The 22,661-nt window shown below is 38.4% G+C and overlaps 1 protein-coding gene across 3 annotated transcripts in view; it reads left to right on the forward strand.

Annotated features, from left to right (window-relative positions):
• The window catches only part of LIN9 (lin-9 DREAM MuvB core complex component), a 93,467-nt gene that overhangs the window by 16,166 nt on the left and 54,640 nt on the right, over positions 1-22,661 (forward strand). For all 3 annotated transcript variants that reach the window (XM_082613776.1, XM_082613777.1, XM_082613778.1), the window contains exons 5-7: positions 4,485-4,618; positions 6,301-6,426; positions 19,771-19,928. In XM_082613776.1, coding sequence (XP_082469902.1) covers positions 4,485-4,618; positions 6,301-6,426; positions 19,771-19,928 — 418 coding nt within the window. The remainder of the gene's footprint in view (positions 1-4,484; positions 4,619-6,300; positions 6,427-19,770; positions 19,929-22,661) is intronic.

Genomic DNA, 22,661 nt, shown 5'->3' on the forward strand with positions numbered 1-22,661 from the left:
CACAGGCTCTAGAGGGCAGGCTTAGTAGTTGTGGTGCACTGGCATAGTTGCTCTGCGGCATGTGGGCTCTTCCTGGAGCAGGGTTTGAACCTGTGTCGCCTACATTGGCAGGTGGATTCTTAACCACTGCACCACCAGGGAAGTCCTGATAATGGGTTTTTTTTTTTTTTTTGGTTTATTTTCCATTATATTGCAAACTTAAAGTACCGTTGTGTCATCTCTTGTCATCAGTGGAAACAAGCCCTTTGATGTACTCTTGCAGGGAGTATACATGACCAATATCCCTTTTGAGGCAGTTTATCTCCTCTTTTGCTTCTTCAGGATCTGGGCTTTAGGGGTTCTGTGGGGCTGATGTTTGTGTAATGACCTTGATATTTCCTGTGTCCTTGGGCCTCTGGTCAGTCTCCTTCAGGCATTGATAATTTGATTTCGTGGCTGTAGGTTGGAGGCCTCAGTTCCTTGCCACATGGATCTCTCCTGAGGGCTGCTTGAATGTCCTCATAACATGGCAGCTGGCTTACCCCAGGATGAATGATCTGACACAAGGTCGCCATCCCTGGTTTCACATCAACATGATCTCAGGCATAAACCTCTTAGTTTTTCCATTTTGTCTTTAAGTTACTTGTTGAAACAGCTGGCCCAGGGTCCCAAGGACTGTCGCGGCTTCGGCTGGTGGAGCCCCTCCAGAGCCGGCAGCCTCAGTGAGTCTGCCCTCCCATCGGGCTCTGGGGCAGTTCAGCCGATAATGATTTTTTTTAAATAGAGATTTTTGTATAACAACTTTGTTTTCTCCCACTTTATTAATTTATTCCTTTTAATGGTTATAGTTGATTTTCTTGAGTTTTCTGGGGGAGTCATATCACCTGAAAATAATGGTAATTTTGTCTTCTCCTTTACAGTTTTCTTCCTTTTGTTTAATTGGCTAATTCCATCAAAACAGTGTCAAAAATAGGGGTATAATCAACATCTTTGTCATATTCCTCACTTTAATGAGAATGTTTTTAGAATTTTAACATTGAATATGATAGTGACCTTTCTTTTTCTTTTAATTAATTAATTTATTTATTTTATTTTTGGCTGAATTGGGTCTTCGTTGCTGCACGCGGGCTTTCTCTAGTTGTGGCGAGCCGGGGCTACTCTTCTTTGCAGTGTGCAGGCTTCTCATTGCGGTGGCTTCTCTTGTTGCGGAGCACGGGCTCTAGGCGCACGGGCTTCAGAAGTTGCGGCATGAGGGCTAAGTAGTTGTGGCTCGCGGGCTCTAGAGTGCAGGCTCAGTAGTTGTGGCACATGGGCTTAGTTGCTCCGTGGCATGTGGGATCTTCCCGGACCAGGGCTCGAACCCTTGTCCCCTGCATTGGCAGGCGGATTCTTAACCACTGTGCCACCAGGGAAGTCCAATACTGACCTTTTGATTGGAATAGGGAGAAACGTGTTTTGAAGGTTAAGAAAGTGTTCATCTATTTTTATTTTCTTGGTCATTATTGCTAAAGGTTTGTCAATTTTGTTGATTTTTTCCAAAGAACTTTTGGTTTTATTGATTTTTCTCTGTTGGTTTTCTATTTTTTCTTTCTATTATTTATGCTCTAATTTTTATTATTTTCTTCCTCTGCTTGCTTTGAGTTTTCTTCTTTCTCTAGTTTCTTAAGGTGGAAGGATAAGTTATTTATTTGAAATTTTTCCTTTTTTCTAATATAAGCATTTACCCAATGAATTAAATTTCCCTTCAAGTACTACTTTAGTTGTATCATTTAACTTCTGGTATATCATGTTTTTTTAGTCATTTTGTCTACTTTTATATTCCATTAAGAGTTTCTTTTTTTAATGGACATTGAATTTTATCAAGTGTTTTTAGCATCAGTGCAGGTGATCATATGACTTTCATTGTTTGATTTATTAATAATGACAGATTACATTAATAGTTTTCTAATACTGACCCATCCTTGTATTCTTGACATGAATGAATTCCACTTGGTTGTGTTGTATTCTTTTGATGTTCTGATGGTGTTTTTTAAGCTTTTTAAAAAATGAAATATAATTGACAACACTATATTAAGGTATACATGATGATTTCAGTATTTGTATATATTGTGAAATGATCATCACAGTAAGTCTACTATCATTAACATCCATTACCATAGTTACAAAAATATTTTTCTTGTAATGAGAACTTTAAAAATTTATTCTCTTAGCAACTTTCAGGTATACAGTATGGTATATTCACCATTCTGTACATTACATCCTCATGACTTATTTATTTTATAACTGGAGGTTTGTATCTTTTGACCTTTTTTATCCATTTCATTTGCCCCCCTACCCCTGTCTTTGGCAACCACCAGTCTATTCTCTGTATCTATTGAGTTGGGTTTTTTGTGGGGAGGGAAGTAATTTTTTTTTTAGGTCACACATATAAGTAAAATTATATGGTGTTTGTCTTTCTCTGTCTGACTTATTTCACTTAGCATAATGTCCTCAAGGCCTATCCATGTTGTCACAAATGGCAAGATTTCCTTCTTTTTTATGGCTGAATAATATTATATATATATATATATATATATATATATATATATATACACACACATACATACATACACACACACCACATTTTCTTCATTCATTTGTCAGTGAATGCCTAGGTTGTTTCCATGTCTTGGCTATTGTAAATAATACTGCAACAAACATGGGGCTGCATGTATCTTTTGGAGATAGTTCATTTCCTTTGGATAAACACCCAGAGTTAGAATTGCTGGATTATGTGGTACTTCTGTTTTTAATTTTTTGAGGAACCTCCATACTGTTTTCCGTACTGGCTGTACCGATTTACATTTCCAGCAACAGTTCACAGGGTTCTCTTTTCTCCACATGCTCTCCAACACTTGTTATTTCTTGCCTTTTTGATAATAGCCATTCTAACAGGTGTGAGGTTATATCTCGCTGTGGCATTTATCTGATGATTAGTGATGTTGAGCACCTTTTCATGTACCTGTTAGCCATTTGTGTCTTCTTTGGAAAAATGTCTATTCAGCATCTCTGCCCATTTTTTAACCAGGTTGTCTTTTTGTTTTTGAGTTCTATGAGTTTCTTACATAGTTTGGGTATTAATTTCTTATCAGATATATGATTTGCAAACATTTTCTCTTGTTCTGTAGGCTGCCTTTTCATTTTGTTGATTGTTTCTTTTGCAATGCAGAAGCTTTTTAGTTTGATGTAATCCCACTTGTTGATTGTTGCTTCTGTTACCTTTGCTTTTGGTATCATCCCCAAAAAATCATTGCCAAGACCAATGTCAAGGAGATTTTTCCCTATGTTTTCTTCTAGGAATTTTATGGCCTTAATTTACGGCTTTAATCCATTTTGAGTTAAGTTTTATGAGTGGTGTAAAACAGGAAGCCAGTTTCATTCTTTTGCACGTGAAAACCATTTCCCAACACCATTTATCAAAGAGACTGTCTTTTCCTCATTGAGTATTCTTGGTTACCTTGTCAAATATCAGTTAACCATATATGCGTGCATTTATTTCTGGGCTCACTTCTGTTCCATTGCTCTAATGTGTCTGTTTTTTTTGTTTTTTGTTTTTGTGTGTGTGGTATGTGGGCCTCTCACTGCTGCGGCCTCTCCCATTGTGGAGCACAGGCTCCAGATGCGCAGGCTTAGCGGCCATGGCTCACGGGCCCAGCCGCTCCGCGGCATGTGGGATCTTCCCAGACCGGGGCACGAACCTGTGTCCCCTGCATCAGCAGGCGGACTCTCAACCACTGCGCCTCCAGGGAAGCCCTAATGTGTCTGTTTTTATGCTAGTCCCATCGTGTTTTGATTACTGTAGCTTTGTAATATAGTTTATAATCAGGGAGCATGATGCCTCCAGCTTTGTTCTTTTTTCTCAGGATGACTTTGGCTATTCAGGTTTTTTTGCAGTTTCATAACAGTTTTAGTATTACTTGTTCTATTTCTGTGAAAAATGCCATTGAAATTTTAATAGGGATTGCATTGAATCTGTAGATTGCTTTGGGTATTATGGACATGTTAACAATATTCTTCCAATCCATGAGTACAAAACATCTTTCCAAACATTTTTAAAGTTCATACAAATGAGTAATATTTTCTGCAGGTTCTTTCTCTCACTCTCACTCTGTCTCTCACAATAGTGTCAGAGTCCTTACTTGTCTTTTCTGGCCCTAGAACTCTAGAAATATTTTTCACAAGTATCTTCTTCCTGCATACCTAAATTGAAATTACACTGTAGTGCAAACATGGCGGGGGCAAGTATTTCACCCTCGTCAAAATATGTTATGAAATTGGAGGCTTTAACTTTGTAAGAAATAATCAGAATGTATATTTGTTAAATAATAACAAAAGTTTTCATTTTGGATATTGTTTAATCTTTTTGAGTACCTACCATAATCTGCCTTTTTACAAATGTATTCATTGTTATAGATGTTTGTTTTTACTTAATGGAACTGTAATTTCTCTCTTTTTTTATTGTACAGAAATTTACAGCAACAATGTCAACACCAGATAAGAAGGCCTCACAGAAGATTGGTTTTCGATTACGTAACTTACTCAAGCTTCCCAAAGCACATAAGTGGTGCATATATGAGTGGTTCTACTCAAATATAGATAAGTATGTATCATGGCTCATATCACAAGTATCATTTGAACCAGAAGTTTAAGATTTTCAAATGTTAAAAGCCTCAACCTGGGCTTCCCTAGTGGCACAGTGGTTGAGAGTCCACCTGCTGATGCAGGGGACACGGGTTCGTGCCCCAGTCCGGGAGGATCCCACACGCCGTGGAGCAGCTGGGCCCGTGAGCCATGGCCACTGAGCCTGCGCGTCCGGAGCCTATGCTCCACAATGGGAGAGGCTGCAGCAGTGAATGGCCCGTGTACCGCAAAAAAAAAAAAAAAAAAAAATCTTCCAAAGCCTCAACTGAGCTTTTCTAGAGGTCTAGCTTGATTCTATTTTTTTTCCTGAATTTCTTTTTCTATTCCTCATTCTAGTTTGATCCATTTCTGTTTTTCATAGTTTTCTTCCCTCCTCTCCCTTTTGGGGAAGAAGTTATTATATGTTTTTCTGAAAAATCAAATGAAAGTATAATCTCCATATTATTATTTACAAAGACTATGGAGTGGAGATACCCTAAAAACAAAGCACCATTATTTGCAGTGAATGGGACTTGTTTTATAAATCTCGAGATTTTAAATGCTAGTATAATAGTAGAGAAACAGTTATTAATGGTAAAAGTGATTCAGGAAGATTTTTATGAGTCTTTCTATTTGGGGGATGATATTCATGCATTTTAGTTATACGTAAATGTTTAAGTAGAACATAGTAGGGGCTTCCCTGGTGGCGCAGTGGTTGAGAGTCGGCCTGCTGATGCAGGGGACACGGGTTCGTGCCCCGGTCTGGGAAGATCCCACATGCCACAGAGCGGCTGGGCCCATGAGCCATGGCTGCTGAGCCTGCGCGTCTGGAGCCTGTGCCCCGCAATGGGAGAGGCCACAACAGTGAGAGGCCCGCGTACCACAAAAAACAAAAAAACAAAAAAAACAATTTATTGAGGAAAAATTCTGATTTCTCATCCACCACAATCTAATCTTATCTAATCCATGCCAGTCAGTGGTGCTTGCTTTGCTGACTGCTTATCTTTACTTCCTTTCTCTGCTTTCACCAGTTGCCTACTCTGAACCTTGTGAATCTCATGAACATTCATATTTAAGCCCAAGACATTCATGTGTCATTGCTGAGACTGGTTCCTGGTTTCCCAAACTCATGAATAAAATTGTTTTATTTTTGTCCACAATTTTTTTCATAGGCTTAAGAGAGCTCTTAGGGTGTCCTAGTATGATCCGAGTTCTCGAGTTCCCAAGAACTAATCTAACCCTCTGGAGTCCCCCAGTTTTCTAAAACTGATTTACTCTCAAAGAGAACTCCATGGTGATGGTATTACTTTTGGGACAAAGATACTTTGTAGCTAACATTGTTTATCCTCACCAGATATGGTAATGCCAAGATAACCTCTGGAAGGGTAGACTCCTATACGAGATTTTTAACAAAAATCAGTGTCTCTTGGAGTCTCAAGCACAGACAGTATTTCTTGAGTAACTTTTACACATTATTTGTTTCGTAAATGCAAAGGATTTAGTTTAATTTTAACACTTGGAATTTGTGCCTGTTTTGGGTAGAAGTGAACGTTTGGCATCTTGTGATTAATTTGTTGAAAACTGGAATGCATATTTTGAATTTTATGGCTCTTAAGTAACACATTGTATATTAACTATTAAAATACTATTTCTGTTTTACAGACCACTTTTTGAAGGCGACAATGACTTCTGTGTGTGTCTAAAGGAATCTTTTCCTAATTTGAAAACAAGAAAGTTAACAAGAGTAGAATGGGGAAAAATCAGGCGGCTTATGGGGAAACCACGGAGGTAAAAATAATGTTTTTATTTAAAATCAAATTAATAAATTAGTTGGTAGTATCATTACCATATTGACTTTTTCATCTTCAAAAGGACTAGTACCAAAAAACAACTTTCCAGAATAGTTATATGTTAAACATATCCTACTGACAAACATTAATATAGGTGCTTTTTATACTTATGCATCTTATAATTAAATGCACAATTTCATTTTTATTCAGGTCACAGGCTTTGAACATAATTTAGTTATAAAATCTATGATCCATTATGTTCCAAAAAAATATTTAAGAATGCACTAAAAATCATTTCATGAAGCTATAAGGTTATGCATACATTGTTTTTTTTATCCTTTGAAATTTTAATTTTTTAGTGAAAACAAAGAATTAAACAATTGTGAACTTTATTAACATTTTGTGGTGTGACAAACAAATACGTTTTATAATTTCTAGAAACATGCTATTTCATAGTACAATCTTTTTTTCTTTTTTTTAACATCTTTATTGGAGTATAATTGCTTTACAGTGGTGTGTTAGTTTCTGCTTTATAACAAAGTGAATCAGTTATACATATACATATGTTCCCATATCTCTTCCCTCTTGCATCTCCCTCCCTCCCACCCTCCCTATCCCACCCCTCCAGGTGGTCACAAAGCACTGAGCTGACCTCCCTGTGCTATGCGGCTGCTTCCCACTAGCTATCTATTTTATGTTTAGTAGTGTGTATATGTCCGTGCCACTCTCTTACTTTGTCACAGCTTACCCTTCCCCCTCCCCATATCCTCAAGTCCATTCTCTAGTAGGTCTGTGTCTTTATTCCTGTCTTACCCCTAGCTTCTTCATGACATTTTTTTCCCTTAAATTCCATATATATGTGTTAGCATACGGTATTTGTCTTTGTCTTTCTGACTTACTTCACTCTGTATGACAGACTCTAGGTCCATCACCTCATTACAAATAGCTCAATTTCGTTTCTTTTTATGGCTGAGTAATATTCCATTGTATATATGTGCCACATCTTCTTTATCCATTCATCCGATGATGGACACTTAGGTTGTTTCCATCTCCTGGCTATTGTAAATAGAGCTGCAATGAACATCTGGTACATGACTCTTTGAATTGTGGTTTTCTCAGGGTATATGCCCAGTAGTGGGATTGCTGGGTCATATGGTAGTTCTATTTGTAGTTTTTTAAGGAACCTCCATACTGTTCTCCATAGTGGCTGTACCAATTCACATTCCCACCAGCAGTGCAAGAGGGTTCCCTTTTCTCCACACCCTCTCCAGCATTTATTGTTTCTAGATTTTTTTGATGATGGCCATTCTGACCGGTGTGAGATGATATCTCATTGTAGTTTTGATTTGCATTTCCCTAATGATTAATGATGTTAAGCATTCTTTCATGTGTTTGTTGGCAGATGGTATATCTTCTTTGGAGAAATGTCTGTTTAGGTCTTCTGCCCATTTTTGGATTGGGTTGTTTGTATTTTTGTTATTGAGCTGCATGAGCTGCTTGTAAATTTTGGAGATTAATCCTTTGTCAGTTGCTTCATTTGCAAATATTTTCTCCCATTCTGAGGGTTGTCTTTTGGTCTTCTTTATGGTTTCCTTTGTTGTGCAAAAGCTTTGCCGTTTCATTAGGTCCCATTTGTTTATTTTTGTTTTTATTTCCATTTCTCTAGGAGGTGGGTCAAAAAGGATCTTGCTGTGATTTATGTCATAGAGTGTTCTGCCTATGTTTTCCTCTAAGAGTTTGATAGTTTCTGGCCTTACATTTAGGTCTTTAATCCATTTTGAGCTTATTTTTGTGTATGGTGTTAGAGAGTGACCTAATCTCATACTTTTACATGTCCCTATCCAGTTTTCCCAGCACCACTTATTGAAGAGGCTGTCCTTTCTCCACTGTACATTCCTGCCTTCTTTATCAAAGATAAGGTGACCATATGTGCGTGGGTTTATCTCTGGGCATTCTATCCTGTTCCATTGATCTGTCTTTCTGTTTTTGTGCCAGTACCATACTGTCTTGATTACTGTAGCTTTGTAGTATAGTCTGAAGTCAGGGAGCCTGATTCCTCTAGCTCCGTTTTGCATTCTCAAGATTGCTTTGGCTATTCAGGGTCTTTGGTGTTTCCATACAAATTGTGAAATTTTTTGTTCTAGTTCTGTGAAAAATGCCAGTGGTAATTTGATAGGGATTGCATTGAATCTGTAGATTGCTTTGGGTAGTAGAGTCATTTTCACAGTGTTGATTCTTCCAATCCAAGAACATGGTATATCTCTCCATCTATTTGTATCATCTTTAATTTTTTTCATCAGTGTCTTATAATTTACTGCCTACAAGTCTTTTGTCTCCTTAGGTAGATTTATTCCTAGATATTTTATTCTTTTTGTTGCAGTGGTAAATGGGAGTGTTTTCTTGATTTCACTTTCAGAATTTTCATCATTAGTGTATAGGAATGCCAGAGATTTCTGTGCATTAATTTTGTATCCTGCTAATTTACCAAATTCATTGATTAGCTCTAGTAGTTTTTCGGTAGCATCTTTAGGATTCCCTATGTATAGTATCATGTCATCTGCAAACAGTGACAGCTTTACTTCTTCTTTTCCAATTAGGATTCTTTTTATTTCCTTTTCTTCTCTGATTGCTGTGGCTAAAACTTCCAAAACTATGTGGAATAAGAGTGGTGAGAGTGGGCAACCTTGTCTTGTTCGTGATCTTAGTGGAAATGGTTTCAGTTTTTCACCACTGAGGACGATGTTGGCTGTGGGTTTGTCATATATGGCCTTTATTATGTTGAGGAAAGTCCCCTCTATGCCTACTTTCTGCAGGGTTTTTATCATAAATGGATGTTGAATTTTGTTGAAAGCTTTCTCTGCATCTATTGAGATGATCATATGGTTTTTCTCCTTCAATTTGTTGATATGATGTATCACGTTGATTGATTTGCGTATATTGAAGAATCCTTGCATTCCTGGAATAAACCCCACTTGATCATGGTGTATGATCCTTTTAATGTGCTGTTGGATTCTGTTTGCTAGTATTTTGTTGAGGATTTTTGCATCTATGTTCATCAGTGATAATTGGCCTGTAGTTTTCTTTCTTTGTGACATCCTTGTCTGGTTTTGGTATCAAGCTGATGATGGCCTTGTAGAATGAGTTTGGGAGTGTACCTCCCTCTGCTATATTTTGGAAGAGTTTGAGAAGGATAGGTGTTAGCTCTTCTCTAAATGTTTGATAGAATTCCCCTGTGAAGCCATCTGGTCCTGGGCTTTTGTTTGTTGGAAGATTTTTTATCACAGTTTCAATTTCAGTGCTTGTGATTGGTCTGTTCATATTTTCTATTTCTTCCTGATTCAGTCTTGGCAGGTTGTGCATTTCTAAGAATTTGTCCATTTCTTCCAGGTTGTCCATTTTATTGGCATAGAGTTGCTTGTAGTAATCTCTCATGCTCTTTTGTATTTCTGCAGTGTCAGTTGTTACTTCTCCTTTTTCATTTCTAATTCTATTGATTTTGAGTCTTCTCCCTTTTTTTCTTGATGAGTCTGGCTAATGGTTTATCAATTTTGTTTATCTTCTGAAAGAAACAGCTTTTAGTTTTATTGATCTTTGCTATTGTTTCCTTCATTTCTTTTTCATTTATTTCTGATCTGATCTTTATGATTTCTTTCCTTCTGCTAACTTTGGGGTTTTTCTGTTCTTCTTTCTCTAATTGTTTTAGGTGCAAGGTCAGGTTGTTTGTTCGAGATGTTTCCTGTTTCTTAAGGTGGGACTGTATTGCTATAAACTTCCCTCTTAGAACTGCTTTTGCTGCATCCCATAGGTTTTGGGTCATCGTGTCTCCATTGTCACTTGTTTCTAGGTATTTTTTTATTTCCTCTTTGATTTCTTCAGTGATCACTTCATTATTAAGTAGTGTATCGTTTAGCCTCCATGTGTTTGTATTTTTTACAGATCTTTTCCTGTATTTGATATCTAGTCTCATAGCATTGTGGTCGGAAAAGATACTTGATACAATTTCAATTTTCTTAAATTTACCAAGGCTTGATTTGTGACCCAAGATATGATCTATCCTGGAGAATGTTCCATGAGCACTTGAGAAAAATGTGTATTCTGTTGTTTTTGGATGGAATGTCCTATAAATATCAATTAAGTCCATCTTGTTTAATGTATCATTTAAAGCTTGTGTTTCCTTATTTATTTTCATTTTGGATGATCTGTCCATTGGTGAAAGTAGGGTGTTAAAGTCCCCTACTATGAATGTGTTACTGTCGATTTCCCCTTTTATGGCTGTTAGTATTTGCCTTATGTGTTGAGGTGCTCCTATGTTGGGTGCGTAAATATTTACAATTGTTATATCTTCTTCTTGGATCGATCCCTTGATCATTATATAGTGTCCTTCTTTGTCTCTTCTAATAGTCTTTATTTTTTTATTTTTTTATTTTTTTTGTGGTACGCGGGCCTCTCACTGTTGTGGCCTCTCCCGCTGCGGAGCACAGGCTCCGGACGCGCAGGCCCAGCGACCATGGCTCACGGGCCCAGCCGCTCTGGGGCATGTGGGATTCTCCCGGACCGGGGCACGAACCCATGTCCCCTGCACCAGCAGGCGGACACTCAACCACCGCGCCACCAGGGAAGCCCTAGTCTTTATTTTAAAGTCTATTTTGTCTGATATGAGAATTGCTACTCCAGCTTTCTTTTGATTTCCATTTGCATGGAATATCTTTTTCCATCCCCTTACTTTCAGTCTGTATGTGTCTCTAGGTCTGAAGTGGGTCTCTTGTAGGTCTTGTTTTTGTATACATTCAGCCAATCTATGTCTTTTGGTGGGAGCATTTAGTCCATTTACATTTAATGTAATTATCGATATGTATGTTCCTATTCCCATTTTCTTAATTGTTTTGGGTTCGTTATTGTAGGTCTTTTCCTTCTGTTGTGTTTCTTGCCTAGAGAAGTTCCTTTAGCATTTGTTGTAAAGCTGGTTTGATGGTGCTGAACTCTCTCAGCTTTTGCTTGTCTGTAAAGGTTTTAATTTCTCCATCAAATCTTAATGAGATCCTTGCTGGGTAGAGTAATCTTGATTGCAGTTTTTTCTCCTTCATCACTTTAAATATGTCCTGTCAGTCCCTTCTGGCTTGCAGAGTTTCTGCTGAAAGATCAGCTGTTATCCTGATGGGGATTCCCTTGTGTGTTATTTGTTGTTTTTCCCTTGCTGCTTTTAACATGTTTTCTTTGTATTTAATTTTTGACAGTTTGATTAATATGTATCTTGGCGTATTTCTCCTTGGATTTATTCTGTATGGGACTCTCTGTGCCTCCTGGACTTGATTAACTATTTCCTTTCCCATATTAGGGAAGTTTTCAACTATAATCTCTTCAAATATTTTCTCAGTCCCTTTCTTTTTCTCTTCTTCTTCTGGAACCCCTATAATTTGAATGTTGGTGAGTTTAATGTTGTCCCAGAGGTCTCTGAGACTGTCCTCAGTTCTTTTCATTCTTTTTTCTTTATTCCGCTATGCAGTAGTTTTTTCCACTATTTTATCTTCCACATCACTTATCCATTCTTCCGCCTCAGTTATTCTGCTGTTGATCCCATCTAGAGTATTTTAAATTTCAATTTTGGGTTGTTCATCGTTGCTTGTTTCATCTTTAGTTCTTCTAGTTCCTTGTTAAATGTTTCTTGCATTTTGTCTATTCTATTTCCAAGATTTTGAATCATCTTTACTATCATTATTCTGAATTCTTTTTCAGGTAGACTGCCTATTACCTCTTCATTTGTTAGGTCTGGTGGGTTTTTATCTTGCTGCTTCACCTGCTGTGTGTTTTTCTGTCTTCTCATTTTGCTTATGTTACTGTGTTTGGGGTCTCCTTTCTGCAGGCTGCAGGTTCGTAGTTCCCATTGTTTTTGGTGTCTGTCCGCAGTGGCTAAGGTTGGTTCAGTGGGTTGTGGAGGGGACTAGTGCCTGTGTTCTGGTGGATGAGGCTGGATCTTGTCTTTCTGTTGGGCAGGTCCACGTCTGGTGGTGTGTTTTGGGGTGTCTGTGGACTTATTATGATTTTAGGCAGCGTCTCTGCTAATGGGTGAGGTTGTGTTCCTGTCTTGCTAGTTGTTTGGCATAGGTTATCCAGCACTGTAGCTTGCTGGTTGTTGAGTGAAGCTGGGTGCTGGTGTTGAGATGGAGATCTCTGGGAGATTTTTGCCGTTTGATATTATATGGAGCTGGGAGGTCTCTTGTGGACCAGTGTTCTGAAGTTGGCTCTCCCACCTCAGAGGCACAGCATTGACTCCTGGCTGCAGCACCATGAGCCTTTCATCCACACGGCTCAGAATAAAAAGGAGAAAAAGTAGAAAGAAAGAATTAGAAGGAGAAGAAAGGAAGAAAGAAGGAAGAAGGAAGGAAGGAAGGAAAGAAAGAAAGAAAGGAAAAAAGAAAGAAGGGAGGGAGAAAGGAGGGAAGGAAGGAGGGAAGGAAGGAAAAAAAGAAAGAAGATAAAGTAAAATAAAATAGGATAAAGTATAATAAAGTTATTAAAATAAAAAATAATTATTAAGAAAAAAGTTTTTAAAAACAACGGACAGATAGAACCCTGGGACAAATGGTGGAAGCAAAGCTAAACAGACAAAATCTCACAGAGAAGCATACACATACACACTCACAAAAAGAGGAAAAGGGGATAAAATCATAAATCTTGCTCTCAAAGTCCACCTCCTCAATTTGGGATGATTTGTTGTCTAAAGGAGGGAAGGAAGGAAAGAAAGAAAGAAAGAAGATAAAGTAAAATAAAATAAAGTTATTAAAATAAAAATAATTATTAAGGAAAAAAATTAAAACAAACAAAAAAAACGGACGGATAGAACCTTAGGACAAATGGTGGAAGCAAAGCTGTACAGACAAAATCTCACACAGAAGCATACACATACACACCCAAAAAAGGAAATGGGGAATAAATCTTGCTCTCAAAGACCCCTTCCTCAATTTGGGGTGATTCGTTGTCTATTCATGTATTCCACAGATGCAGGGTACATCAAGTTGATTGTGGAGCTTTAATCCCGCTACTTTTAAGGCTAATGGGAGAGATTTCCCTTTCTCTTCTTTGTTCTCACAGCTCCCGGTCTCAGTTTTGGATTTGGCCCCGCCTCTGCGTATAGGTCACCAGAGGGCATCTGTTCTTCGCTCAGACAGGACGGGGTTAAAGGGACTCTGGCTCACTCATGCCACGGGGAGGGAGGGGTATGGGGTGTGGGGTGAGCCTGCGGCGGCAGAGGCCAGCGTGACGTTGCACCAGCCCGAGGCGTGCCATGCGCTCTCCCAGGGAAGCCGTCCCTGGATCCTGGGACCCCGGCAGTGGCGGGCTGCACAGGCTCCCCGGAAGAGGGGCATGGACAGTGACCTGCGCTCGCACACAGGCCTCTTGGCGGCAGCAGCAGCAGCCCCAGCATCCCACGCCCGTCTGTGGAGCTCCTTTAAGCAGCGCTCTTAATCCCCTCTCCTCGCGCACCAGGAAACAAAGAGGGAAGAAAAAGTCGCTTGCCTCTTCGGCAGGTCCAAACTTTTTCCCGGACTCCCTCCCGGCTCGCCGTGGCACACTAACCCCCTGCAGGCTGTGTTCACGCCGCCAACCCCTGTCCTCCACCTGCGCTCCTACCAAAGCCTGAGCCTTAGCTCCCAGCCCAGCCCTCCCCAGCGGGGCGAGCAGACAAGCCTCTCGGGCTGTTGAGTGCCGGTTGGCACCGATCCTCTATGCAGGAATCTCTCTGCTTTGCCCTCCGCACCCCTGTTGCTGTGCTCTCCTCCGCGGCCCCGAAGCTCCCCCACTCTGCCACCCGCAGTCTCCGCTCGTGGAGGGCCTTCCTAGTGTGTGGAAACCTTTCCTCCTTCATGGCTCCCTCCCACTGGTGCAGGTCCTGTCCCTATCCTTTTGTCTCTGTTTTTCTTTTTTCTTTTGCCCTACCCAGGTACGTGGGGAGTTTCTTGCTTTTCGGGAGGTCTGAGGTCTTCTGCCAGTGTTCAGTAGGTGTTCTGTAGGAGTTGTTCCACGTGTAGATGTATTTCTGGTGTATCTGTGGGGAGGAAGGTGATCTCCGTGTCTTACTCTTCCGCCATCTTCCCCGATGTCCCGCATACATTGTTATTACCTTTTGTAAAACTCTTTTTGTCACCTCAAGAGCCTTTCCACAAATGCATGTTTTACTTTATGTAAAAACAAATCAAGTGAATATATCCAATATGTTACTTCCTGAGAATTACTTTTCGTGTTAAACTGCTTTTCCTTTTCTAGCGTTATCTTGCTTCCTTAACACATCAGAAAACCTTTATATTACTTTTGAGTGAAATTTTGCAGTATACATCATTAGTCTCATATTATGTCTGTCTGCCTAGTAAAAGCATGTGTAAGACTTTTTCAGTTTAAATGGTGGGGAAATTCAGAGAAGACTTGGAACTATAAAGTGACTTGGACAAGTAGGTATGGAATTTAGTTTTCATGATTTCTGTAGATAGTAATGAAATTCAAGGAGAACTTTTCATTGAACTGGAAATATTTTATCCCTTGTATTGAAAGTTGACATTGCTGCTGATGTTTTAAATATTTCCCTCATTTATAAGAACAAATCAAAATGTGCTATGTTAGTGTGTTTCATACAGGTAATTTATGGTCTTTGGTAATTAGGTCATTTGGGGGCTTTTTGCTGTGACTTTACATGTTTGAGTAAACTAAGCCATAGTGTTTCTAATTATTGTCAGAATGAGATATTAGTCACTCCTTATTTTATTGTTTAGTTATAATTCTGCAGTTTGTCATCATAATATTTCTCTTATTAATTTATCCTTTCTTATGTTACCATAACATTGTTGAATTTTATAGTCCTTTACTTCATCAAGGTAGATTAATAGTTGAAATTAAGTCTTTATTTTCAACAAAAGTTTATAGTTTTTATTTTCTCTGAGGAAGTTGAGGTACACTACAAATTATTGTTACAATATACCTTTCAAAATATCCTAAAAAAAAAAAAAGTAAAATAAAATACCAAGAAGGAGCTTAACAGGAAATGTGCAGGATACAAATGAGGAAATGGGAAGACATAGATGATCTTGGATTAGGATACTCAGCATTCTAAAATCAGTCCCAATAAAAATATCAGTAGGCCCCCCTGCTTTTTTTTTACTTTAAACTAGATCAACTAATTCTAAAATTCACATATAAGAGGAGAAATCAAGCAGGAAGATCCAGGAAAATTATGAAGAAGCAAAGTAATAAAGGGAGACTATGTAGTATCATATATACATATGTAGTATGTATTATCACCTATTAAAATAGATATAATGTGATCATAATCAAAATGGTGTTATAGTGGTACATGCATAGAAGATGAATTTAAAGGGAGAGAAAGCCCATGAAACTAACACAACATTGTAAATCAACTATACTCCAATAAAATTAAAACTAAAAAAAAGAGAGAGAGAGAGAGAGAAAGTCCAGATAGAATCAAAGATGTCTATAGGAATTTAATACATAATAACAGTGGTTGCATCTCAAGCACACAGGGGAGAGAGGGGTTAAATTACTTATTTAATGGATACTGAGACCACTCTGAAGCAATCTAAGAAAATACAAGTTGGTTTCATGTCTCATACCTTATACCAGGAAACATTTGAAAAGGATCAGAGATTCACATTTTTAAAATGAAACAGTAAAACCACTAGAGGAACCTGTAGGAGAGTTTTGCTTAATCTTGAATTGGAGAAGATCTTTCTAACAGGCTCCAAAGCTAGGAACCATAAAAGAAAATATCGATAAATTTGACTTCATAAAAATAAAAACATTTTGCATTGCCCCCTACAAAAAATCCATAAACAAAGTCAAAAGACAATAACAGAGATATTTATAATTCTTATCACAGACAAAGGACTAATTTCCAAATATATGAAGAACTATGTATGAATCGATAAAAAAAGTCAAATAACCTATAATAAAAGTGTCTGTTTATATGACAGTACATAAGAAAGGAAAAAGAAATGGCTCTTCTGAACAGATGAAAACAGTTCAATCTTACTCATAGTGAGAAATATAAAATCAAATATAAAATCAGAATGCTGTTTTTAACTGTCAGATCAATGGAGTTCATAAAGTTTTAATATGTTGGGTTGGCAATGGTGTGGTGAAAAAGTCACTATTGGTGGTGAGAGATTAAATTTATATAACCTCTGTGGAGGGCAATTTGGTAATATCTGTCAAATTTACAAATTTCCATACCCTGTAACCTAGTACTTCTGCGAATTTAGATCACAGAAATACTTGTACATGGGTAAAATGACATGTACAGTAGTATTTGTAGAAGCAAAAGATTGGCAAAAACCTAAGTGTCCATAAATAGAGGAATGATTAATTAAAGTATGGTACCTCAAAATAGTAGAAAACTCTGAAATCCTTTAACTTAAAATCAGAGGAAGTTGGACTTCCCTGGAGGTCCAGGGGTTAAGACCCTGTGCTTCCACTGCAGCGGTCGCGGGTTCAATCCCTAGTCGGGGAACCAGCATCCCACATGCTGTGTGGTGTGGCCAAAAAAAACCACCAAAAAACAGAGGAAGTTTCTAATGTACTGATGTAGTAGAAGTGATTGCTAAGATACTTTAAGAAAGCAAAATACACAACAGTGCATATTGTAGCTATTTGGGGAAGATAAGCAGGGAACATAAGCAGTTTTTGCTTGTGTATTCCTAAAGTATCAATGAAGGACATGTAGAAAACTTACAGTCATGATCCTCTGGAAGACAGGAAACCGAGGGACAGAGGTATTAGAGTTTTCAGTGCCTTTTGAACCTTTTAAATTAGAAGGCTATGAATGTATTAACTATGCAAAAATACTATTTAAATAAAATTTGATTGCTGAAAGTGTATATTATATCCAGAATGTATGGAGAACTCTGAAAATTCAGTATTAAGAATCAAATGGGAATTCCCTGGTGGTCCAGTGATTAGGGCTCCATGCTTCCACTGCAGGGGGCATGGGTTTGATCCCTGGTTGGGGAACTAGAATCCTCATGCTGCACGGCACAACCAAAAAAAAAAAAAAAGAATCAAACAGCCCATTTAACAAATTGGCAAAAGATTTGAACAGATGATTCACCAATGATATAAGAATATCAAATAAACCAATGAGAGGATATTCAACATAATTAGTCATTAGAAAAACGCAAATTAAAACCACAGTGTTGAAAATTTACTAGACTAAGCCTACCACGTGTTGGTGAGGCTATGGGGAAACTTGAACTCTTATACACCGCTGATGGGAATACAAATTGTATAACCACTTTGAAAAAACTGTTTGGCAGTTCCTTTCTTTCTGTTTTAAAAGACTTAAATTTTTAAGAGTCGTTTTAGGTTTACAACAAAATTGAGAGGAAGATACAGAGATTTCCGGTTTACTGCCCCCCCACATACATAGCCTCCTCCACTCTCAGTGTCCTCCATCAGAGTGGTACATTTGTGACAGCTGATGAGCCTGCACCAACACGTCATAACAACCCAAAGTCCATAGTTTCCATTAGAGTTCACTCTTGGTATTATACCTTCTGTGGGTTTTGACAAATGTTTAGTGACATATATCTACCATTATTATATTTTACAGAGTATTTTCACTGCCCTAAAAATCCTCTGTGTTCTACCAATTCACCCCTCTCCCCATCCCCACAACTACTGGCAACCACTGATATTTTTATTGTCTTCATAGCTTTGTGTTTTCCAGAATGTCATGTATTGGGATCACACAGAATGTAGCCTTTTCAGATTGGCTTCTTTCACTTGGTAGTATGCATTCAGGTTCCTCCATGTCTTTTCATGATTTGATAGCTCATTCTTTTTGGTGCTGAATAATACTCCATTCTCTGGATGTACCAGTTTGTTTATTCCTTTACCTACTGAAGAACGTCTTAGTTGATTCCAAGTTTTAGCAATTATGAATAAAGATTCTGTAAACATCTATGCAGATTTTTGTGTGGACATAAGTTTTCAACTCATTTGAGTAAAAACCAAGGAGCATGATTGTTGGATTTTATGGTAAGAGTATATTTAGTTTTGTAAGAAACTACCAAACTGTCTTCCATTTTGCATTCCACTAGAAATGAATGAATTCCTGTTGTTCCACATCCTCACCAGCATTTGAAGTTGTCCGTGTTCCAGATTTTAGCAATTTAATAAGTGTGTAGTGATATCTCGTTTAATTTGCATTTCTCTGGTGGCATATAGTGTGGAGCATCTTTTCATACACTTATTTGCTAATTGTATATCTTTTTTGGTGATATTTGGATTCTTTGATTTCTTAAAGCGTTAAACACACATTGACCGTATGACCCAGCCCTTCCACTACTTTAATTAAGAGAAATGAAAGCATATGTTTGTACAGAAGCCCACACACAGATGATCATATCAACTTTGTCATAATAGCCAAAACCTGGAAATAACCCATAAGTCCACTAACAGGTGAATGGATAAACAAATGGTGATATATCCATAGAATAGGATGTGTCACAATAAAAAGAAATGAACCACTGATACATACACCAATATGGACAAATCTTAGAATAATTATGCTGAATGAAAGAAGCCTGAAGAAAGAGTATATACTAGATGATTCCATTTATATAAAACTTTAGAAGATAGAAACATAATACAGAAAGCAACTTAGTGATTGCTTGAGAAGTAGGAGTATAGAAATGAGAGGAAGCAAAGGAAGGATAGTAAAGTGGCACAAGGAAACTTTGGGGTGCTGATTAATGTCTTTGTATGTTCATTATCTTGACTGTAGTGATATGGATATATATTTCGTGGCCTGAAAGCTTTGTTTAAATACCTTTGGTTCATCCTAGAATTTGAAAATAGAAATAAGACGGGCCCTAAAGATAAGAGTATATTCAGTATTCATACTTCAAGACAGGAAATATGATTAAAAGTTTACACAGTGGCAAGTCTCATCTTTAATTCCTGTACAGATAGGCTCACTGGGTCACAGGGAAGATATCATGTTCTTTTGAATAGAGTATTGAAACTGAACGTTGTTCTTAAGAGGAGACCTGGGATCCAGGTGCAGTTTTGTCAAAGGATGGTGAACAAATCCTCCTGCTTTGTAGGAAGGAATAATCTAGACTTACTTATGTATCTTTCAGTCTTGCAAGGTCCTGTTCTTAAAAAGATATAAAGGTAATTTACTTTGAAGAGAAAATGATTATTGCTAAGAACCCATTTTTAAATATAGTACTTAAAAGAATGAGAAGAATAAAGGGAGTAGTGAGATGAATGGTCTGACTTGAAGTTTTTATATAGGACAGTTATCAGTTTATATGATTTTTATAATTTATTCTAGATGTTCTTCTGCATTTTTTGAGGAAGAGAGATCAGCATTAAAACAGAAACGGCAGAAAATAAGGCTCTTACAACAAAGGAAAGTTGCGGATGTTTCACAGTTCAAGGATCTCCCAGACGAAATTCCTTTGCCCCTGGTTATTGGAACCAAAGTTACAGGTAGGTGAAGATAAGCTTATTACTGTTTTGACTTGTAGTTTTTCACCAAGATAATGTTTATTGGACAACTGGCTTTTATATTTAGAAAGCTTAAACTATAATTCTATAGCAATATTCTGTAGAGGTTACTGTTTCTTAATCTGTGAAGTCTGTTTTTTAAAGAAATTGGATAAAAGTGTACCTTTTCAAAGCAATGTCTGCCACACATAAACTAAAGCAAACTGCCACAAAGATGAAATTTAAAATAAGTACAATGTTTAAATTTTAAACATTTTGAATTCTATTTTTGCTTCCACATCATTGATTTTCTTTTCTAACCATTTTTACCTGGTCAGATCACAAACACCATTGTTCTTGTGATCTTTGGGTTTAGAAGTACTCCATTTCTAATGACTGAATAAAACTAAATTATTCAGTAGGTAGTTTGCTCAAAATTTTGTAAAGATGTAAATTCTGTCAATTTGTAGGTGGTGATTCTGTGTGTTCATTTCAGTTACAACACTGAGGGAAATTACCACCAAAACCTCAAGTTTAAGTTAATCCTTAATAATTTGGTGATCTAAAATTACAATTTATGTAATACAAGAAATAACAAGGTGTTAAGTGGGTAGGTAGGGCAGTAATAGTACTGGAAGAGTTTGAAAAATGGTTGGATTAATCAGAATATTTTCTGGAGGAAAGGGAACCTTGAATTACATATTTATATTATTATTTTCCGGATATAAAAGTGGTACATGTTTCCATTATATTGTAAAAATGGGTAATGAAAGGAAAGGTAGATAATAAGGAAGAGACTATATCATGCATATAAAATGCAGCTGGAAAAGAGAAGAATGCATTTAGTCATAAACTACCATGTATAGAAGTTACAGATGATATATATGGTCTCTCTCTTTACAAAATTAGTCTGGGACTGGGGGTGGAGGTAGAGTGAGGGAGAGAGAGCATTCCTGAAAAAATATATTAGTTTTAAAAACCCCATATAAATAAGTACAAAGTCTACAATATAACTACTAATCAGAGAAATGCTGGCATGACTAGAGTGACACGTAGACCCAATTAGGAAATCCTTAAAAGTTAAGTGCTCCAGCATTTAAAGATTGGCAGTATTATTTGATAAGACTGAAAATTTTACAGTGTCAGTAAGTAGGTACTCATGTCACAATGCAGAATAGGTGGGACTGGATATGTCAAGATATGAGAAAAGTTTGTAGGAATCAACTACTAGAGCTTTTGAAAGTTTCTGTTTGGTTTAGAGGAGGTGTCAGCATACAATAAAAAATTATTAAACCTATGAAGAAACATAAAAACAGGTTCTGTAGTAAAGACCAAAAGCAATCAATAGAAAACAGATGCTGGGATGACTCAGATACTGGAATTAGTTTCAAAATATCTGTTATAAAACATGTTCAAGAACTTAAATGTAAATATGGTCATAATTAATGGGGATATCACAGTAGATAGATGGAAATTACTTAGATAAAACACATTTAAAATTGAAAAGTATAGTGTCTGAAAAGAAAAATTCTGAATGGGCTTAAAAGCATATTGGAAACAGCAAAACCAAGGGTAAGTGAACTTCAGAATAAATCAGTATAAATGATCCATTGTGAAAACATGGAGGAAAAAATGGAAAAAACATTACTAGAGCCTCAGAGACCTGTGGGACAATATTATGCAAATAACATACATGTAATTATTGTTCTTAAAAGGAGAAGAAAGGCACAATGGCATGTGCGAAAAAAAAGACAAAAGATTTGATTTTTTCTTTCAGTTTTTTCGAGATATAGTTGACATACACACTGTAAAGTGTAGGTCATAATGATTTGACTTGCATCCATTACATTTGCCGACCTTGGAGAAGTGGCCTTTTGTGGGAGACCTCCTGTGCTTCCCAGCAGCGCACTCCCCTCTGGTCACCAGAGGTATGTGCTCTAGGGGTGCCCCCCGTGTGGGCCGCCTGGGTCCTTCTGTTGTGGTGGCCTGACTACTTGTGGGCAGTCTGATAGGTGTGGCTGGCCCTCCTATAGGTTGGTTGCTAGGCCCTGCCTCGTGGAAGGCTTCCGTCTGTGGGCTGGGGCACAAGGTGGCTGGCTGCAGGAGTGCGTGGGGGGTTCCTGGGACTAGTACTGGCCCACTGGTGGGCGGAGCTGGGCTCGGGGTGGGTGGTTGCAGGCTGGGGTCCCAGATCTAGTGCTGATGGGTGGGCTAGTTCCTGGCATGGCTGTCTGTAGGGGCCTGGGATATCCCAAAGATGGTTATCAGCCCACTGGTTAGTGGAGCTGGATCCTGAGGCTGCTGGCTGAGGGGCCCAATATGTCTGGTGGCCTGCTGTCAGCCTGCTGGTTGGCAGGCCAGAGCCCCCAGTATTCCCTGGGCTAGTGTCCCATCACTGGTGGACAGGGGCAGTTCCTGGGGCGGCTAGCTGAGGGGCCCAAGGTGTCCCAGAGCTGGCATTAGCCTGCTGGTGGGCGGGACTAGGGCTCAGTGGGTCTTGGAGCTAGTGCTGGCCAGCTGGTCTGTGGGCTGCATCCAGACACAGCAGGCTGTAGGTCTGTGGTGGTCCTGGGGCTGCTGTCCACCCAATGGTGGGTGGGACAGGGCGCAGGGGACCAGATCCCTGCGCTGGTGCCGGCCCCCTTGTAGGCAGAGCTGGGTCCTGGGTTCTCTAGCCGCAGGGCCTAGTGTCCGCCCACTGGTGGGTAGGGCTGAGGCCCAGAGGGTCCCCAGGCT

The sequence above is a fragment of the Mesoplodon mirus genome (assembly GCF_964341445.2).
Source record: "Mesoplodon mirus genome assembly, chromosome: 3".
NCBI lineage: Eukaryota > Metazoa > Chordata > Mammalia > Artiodactyla > Ziphiidae > Mesoplodon > Mesoplodon mirus.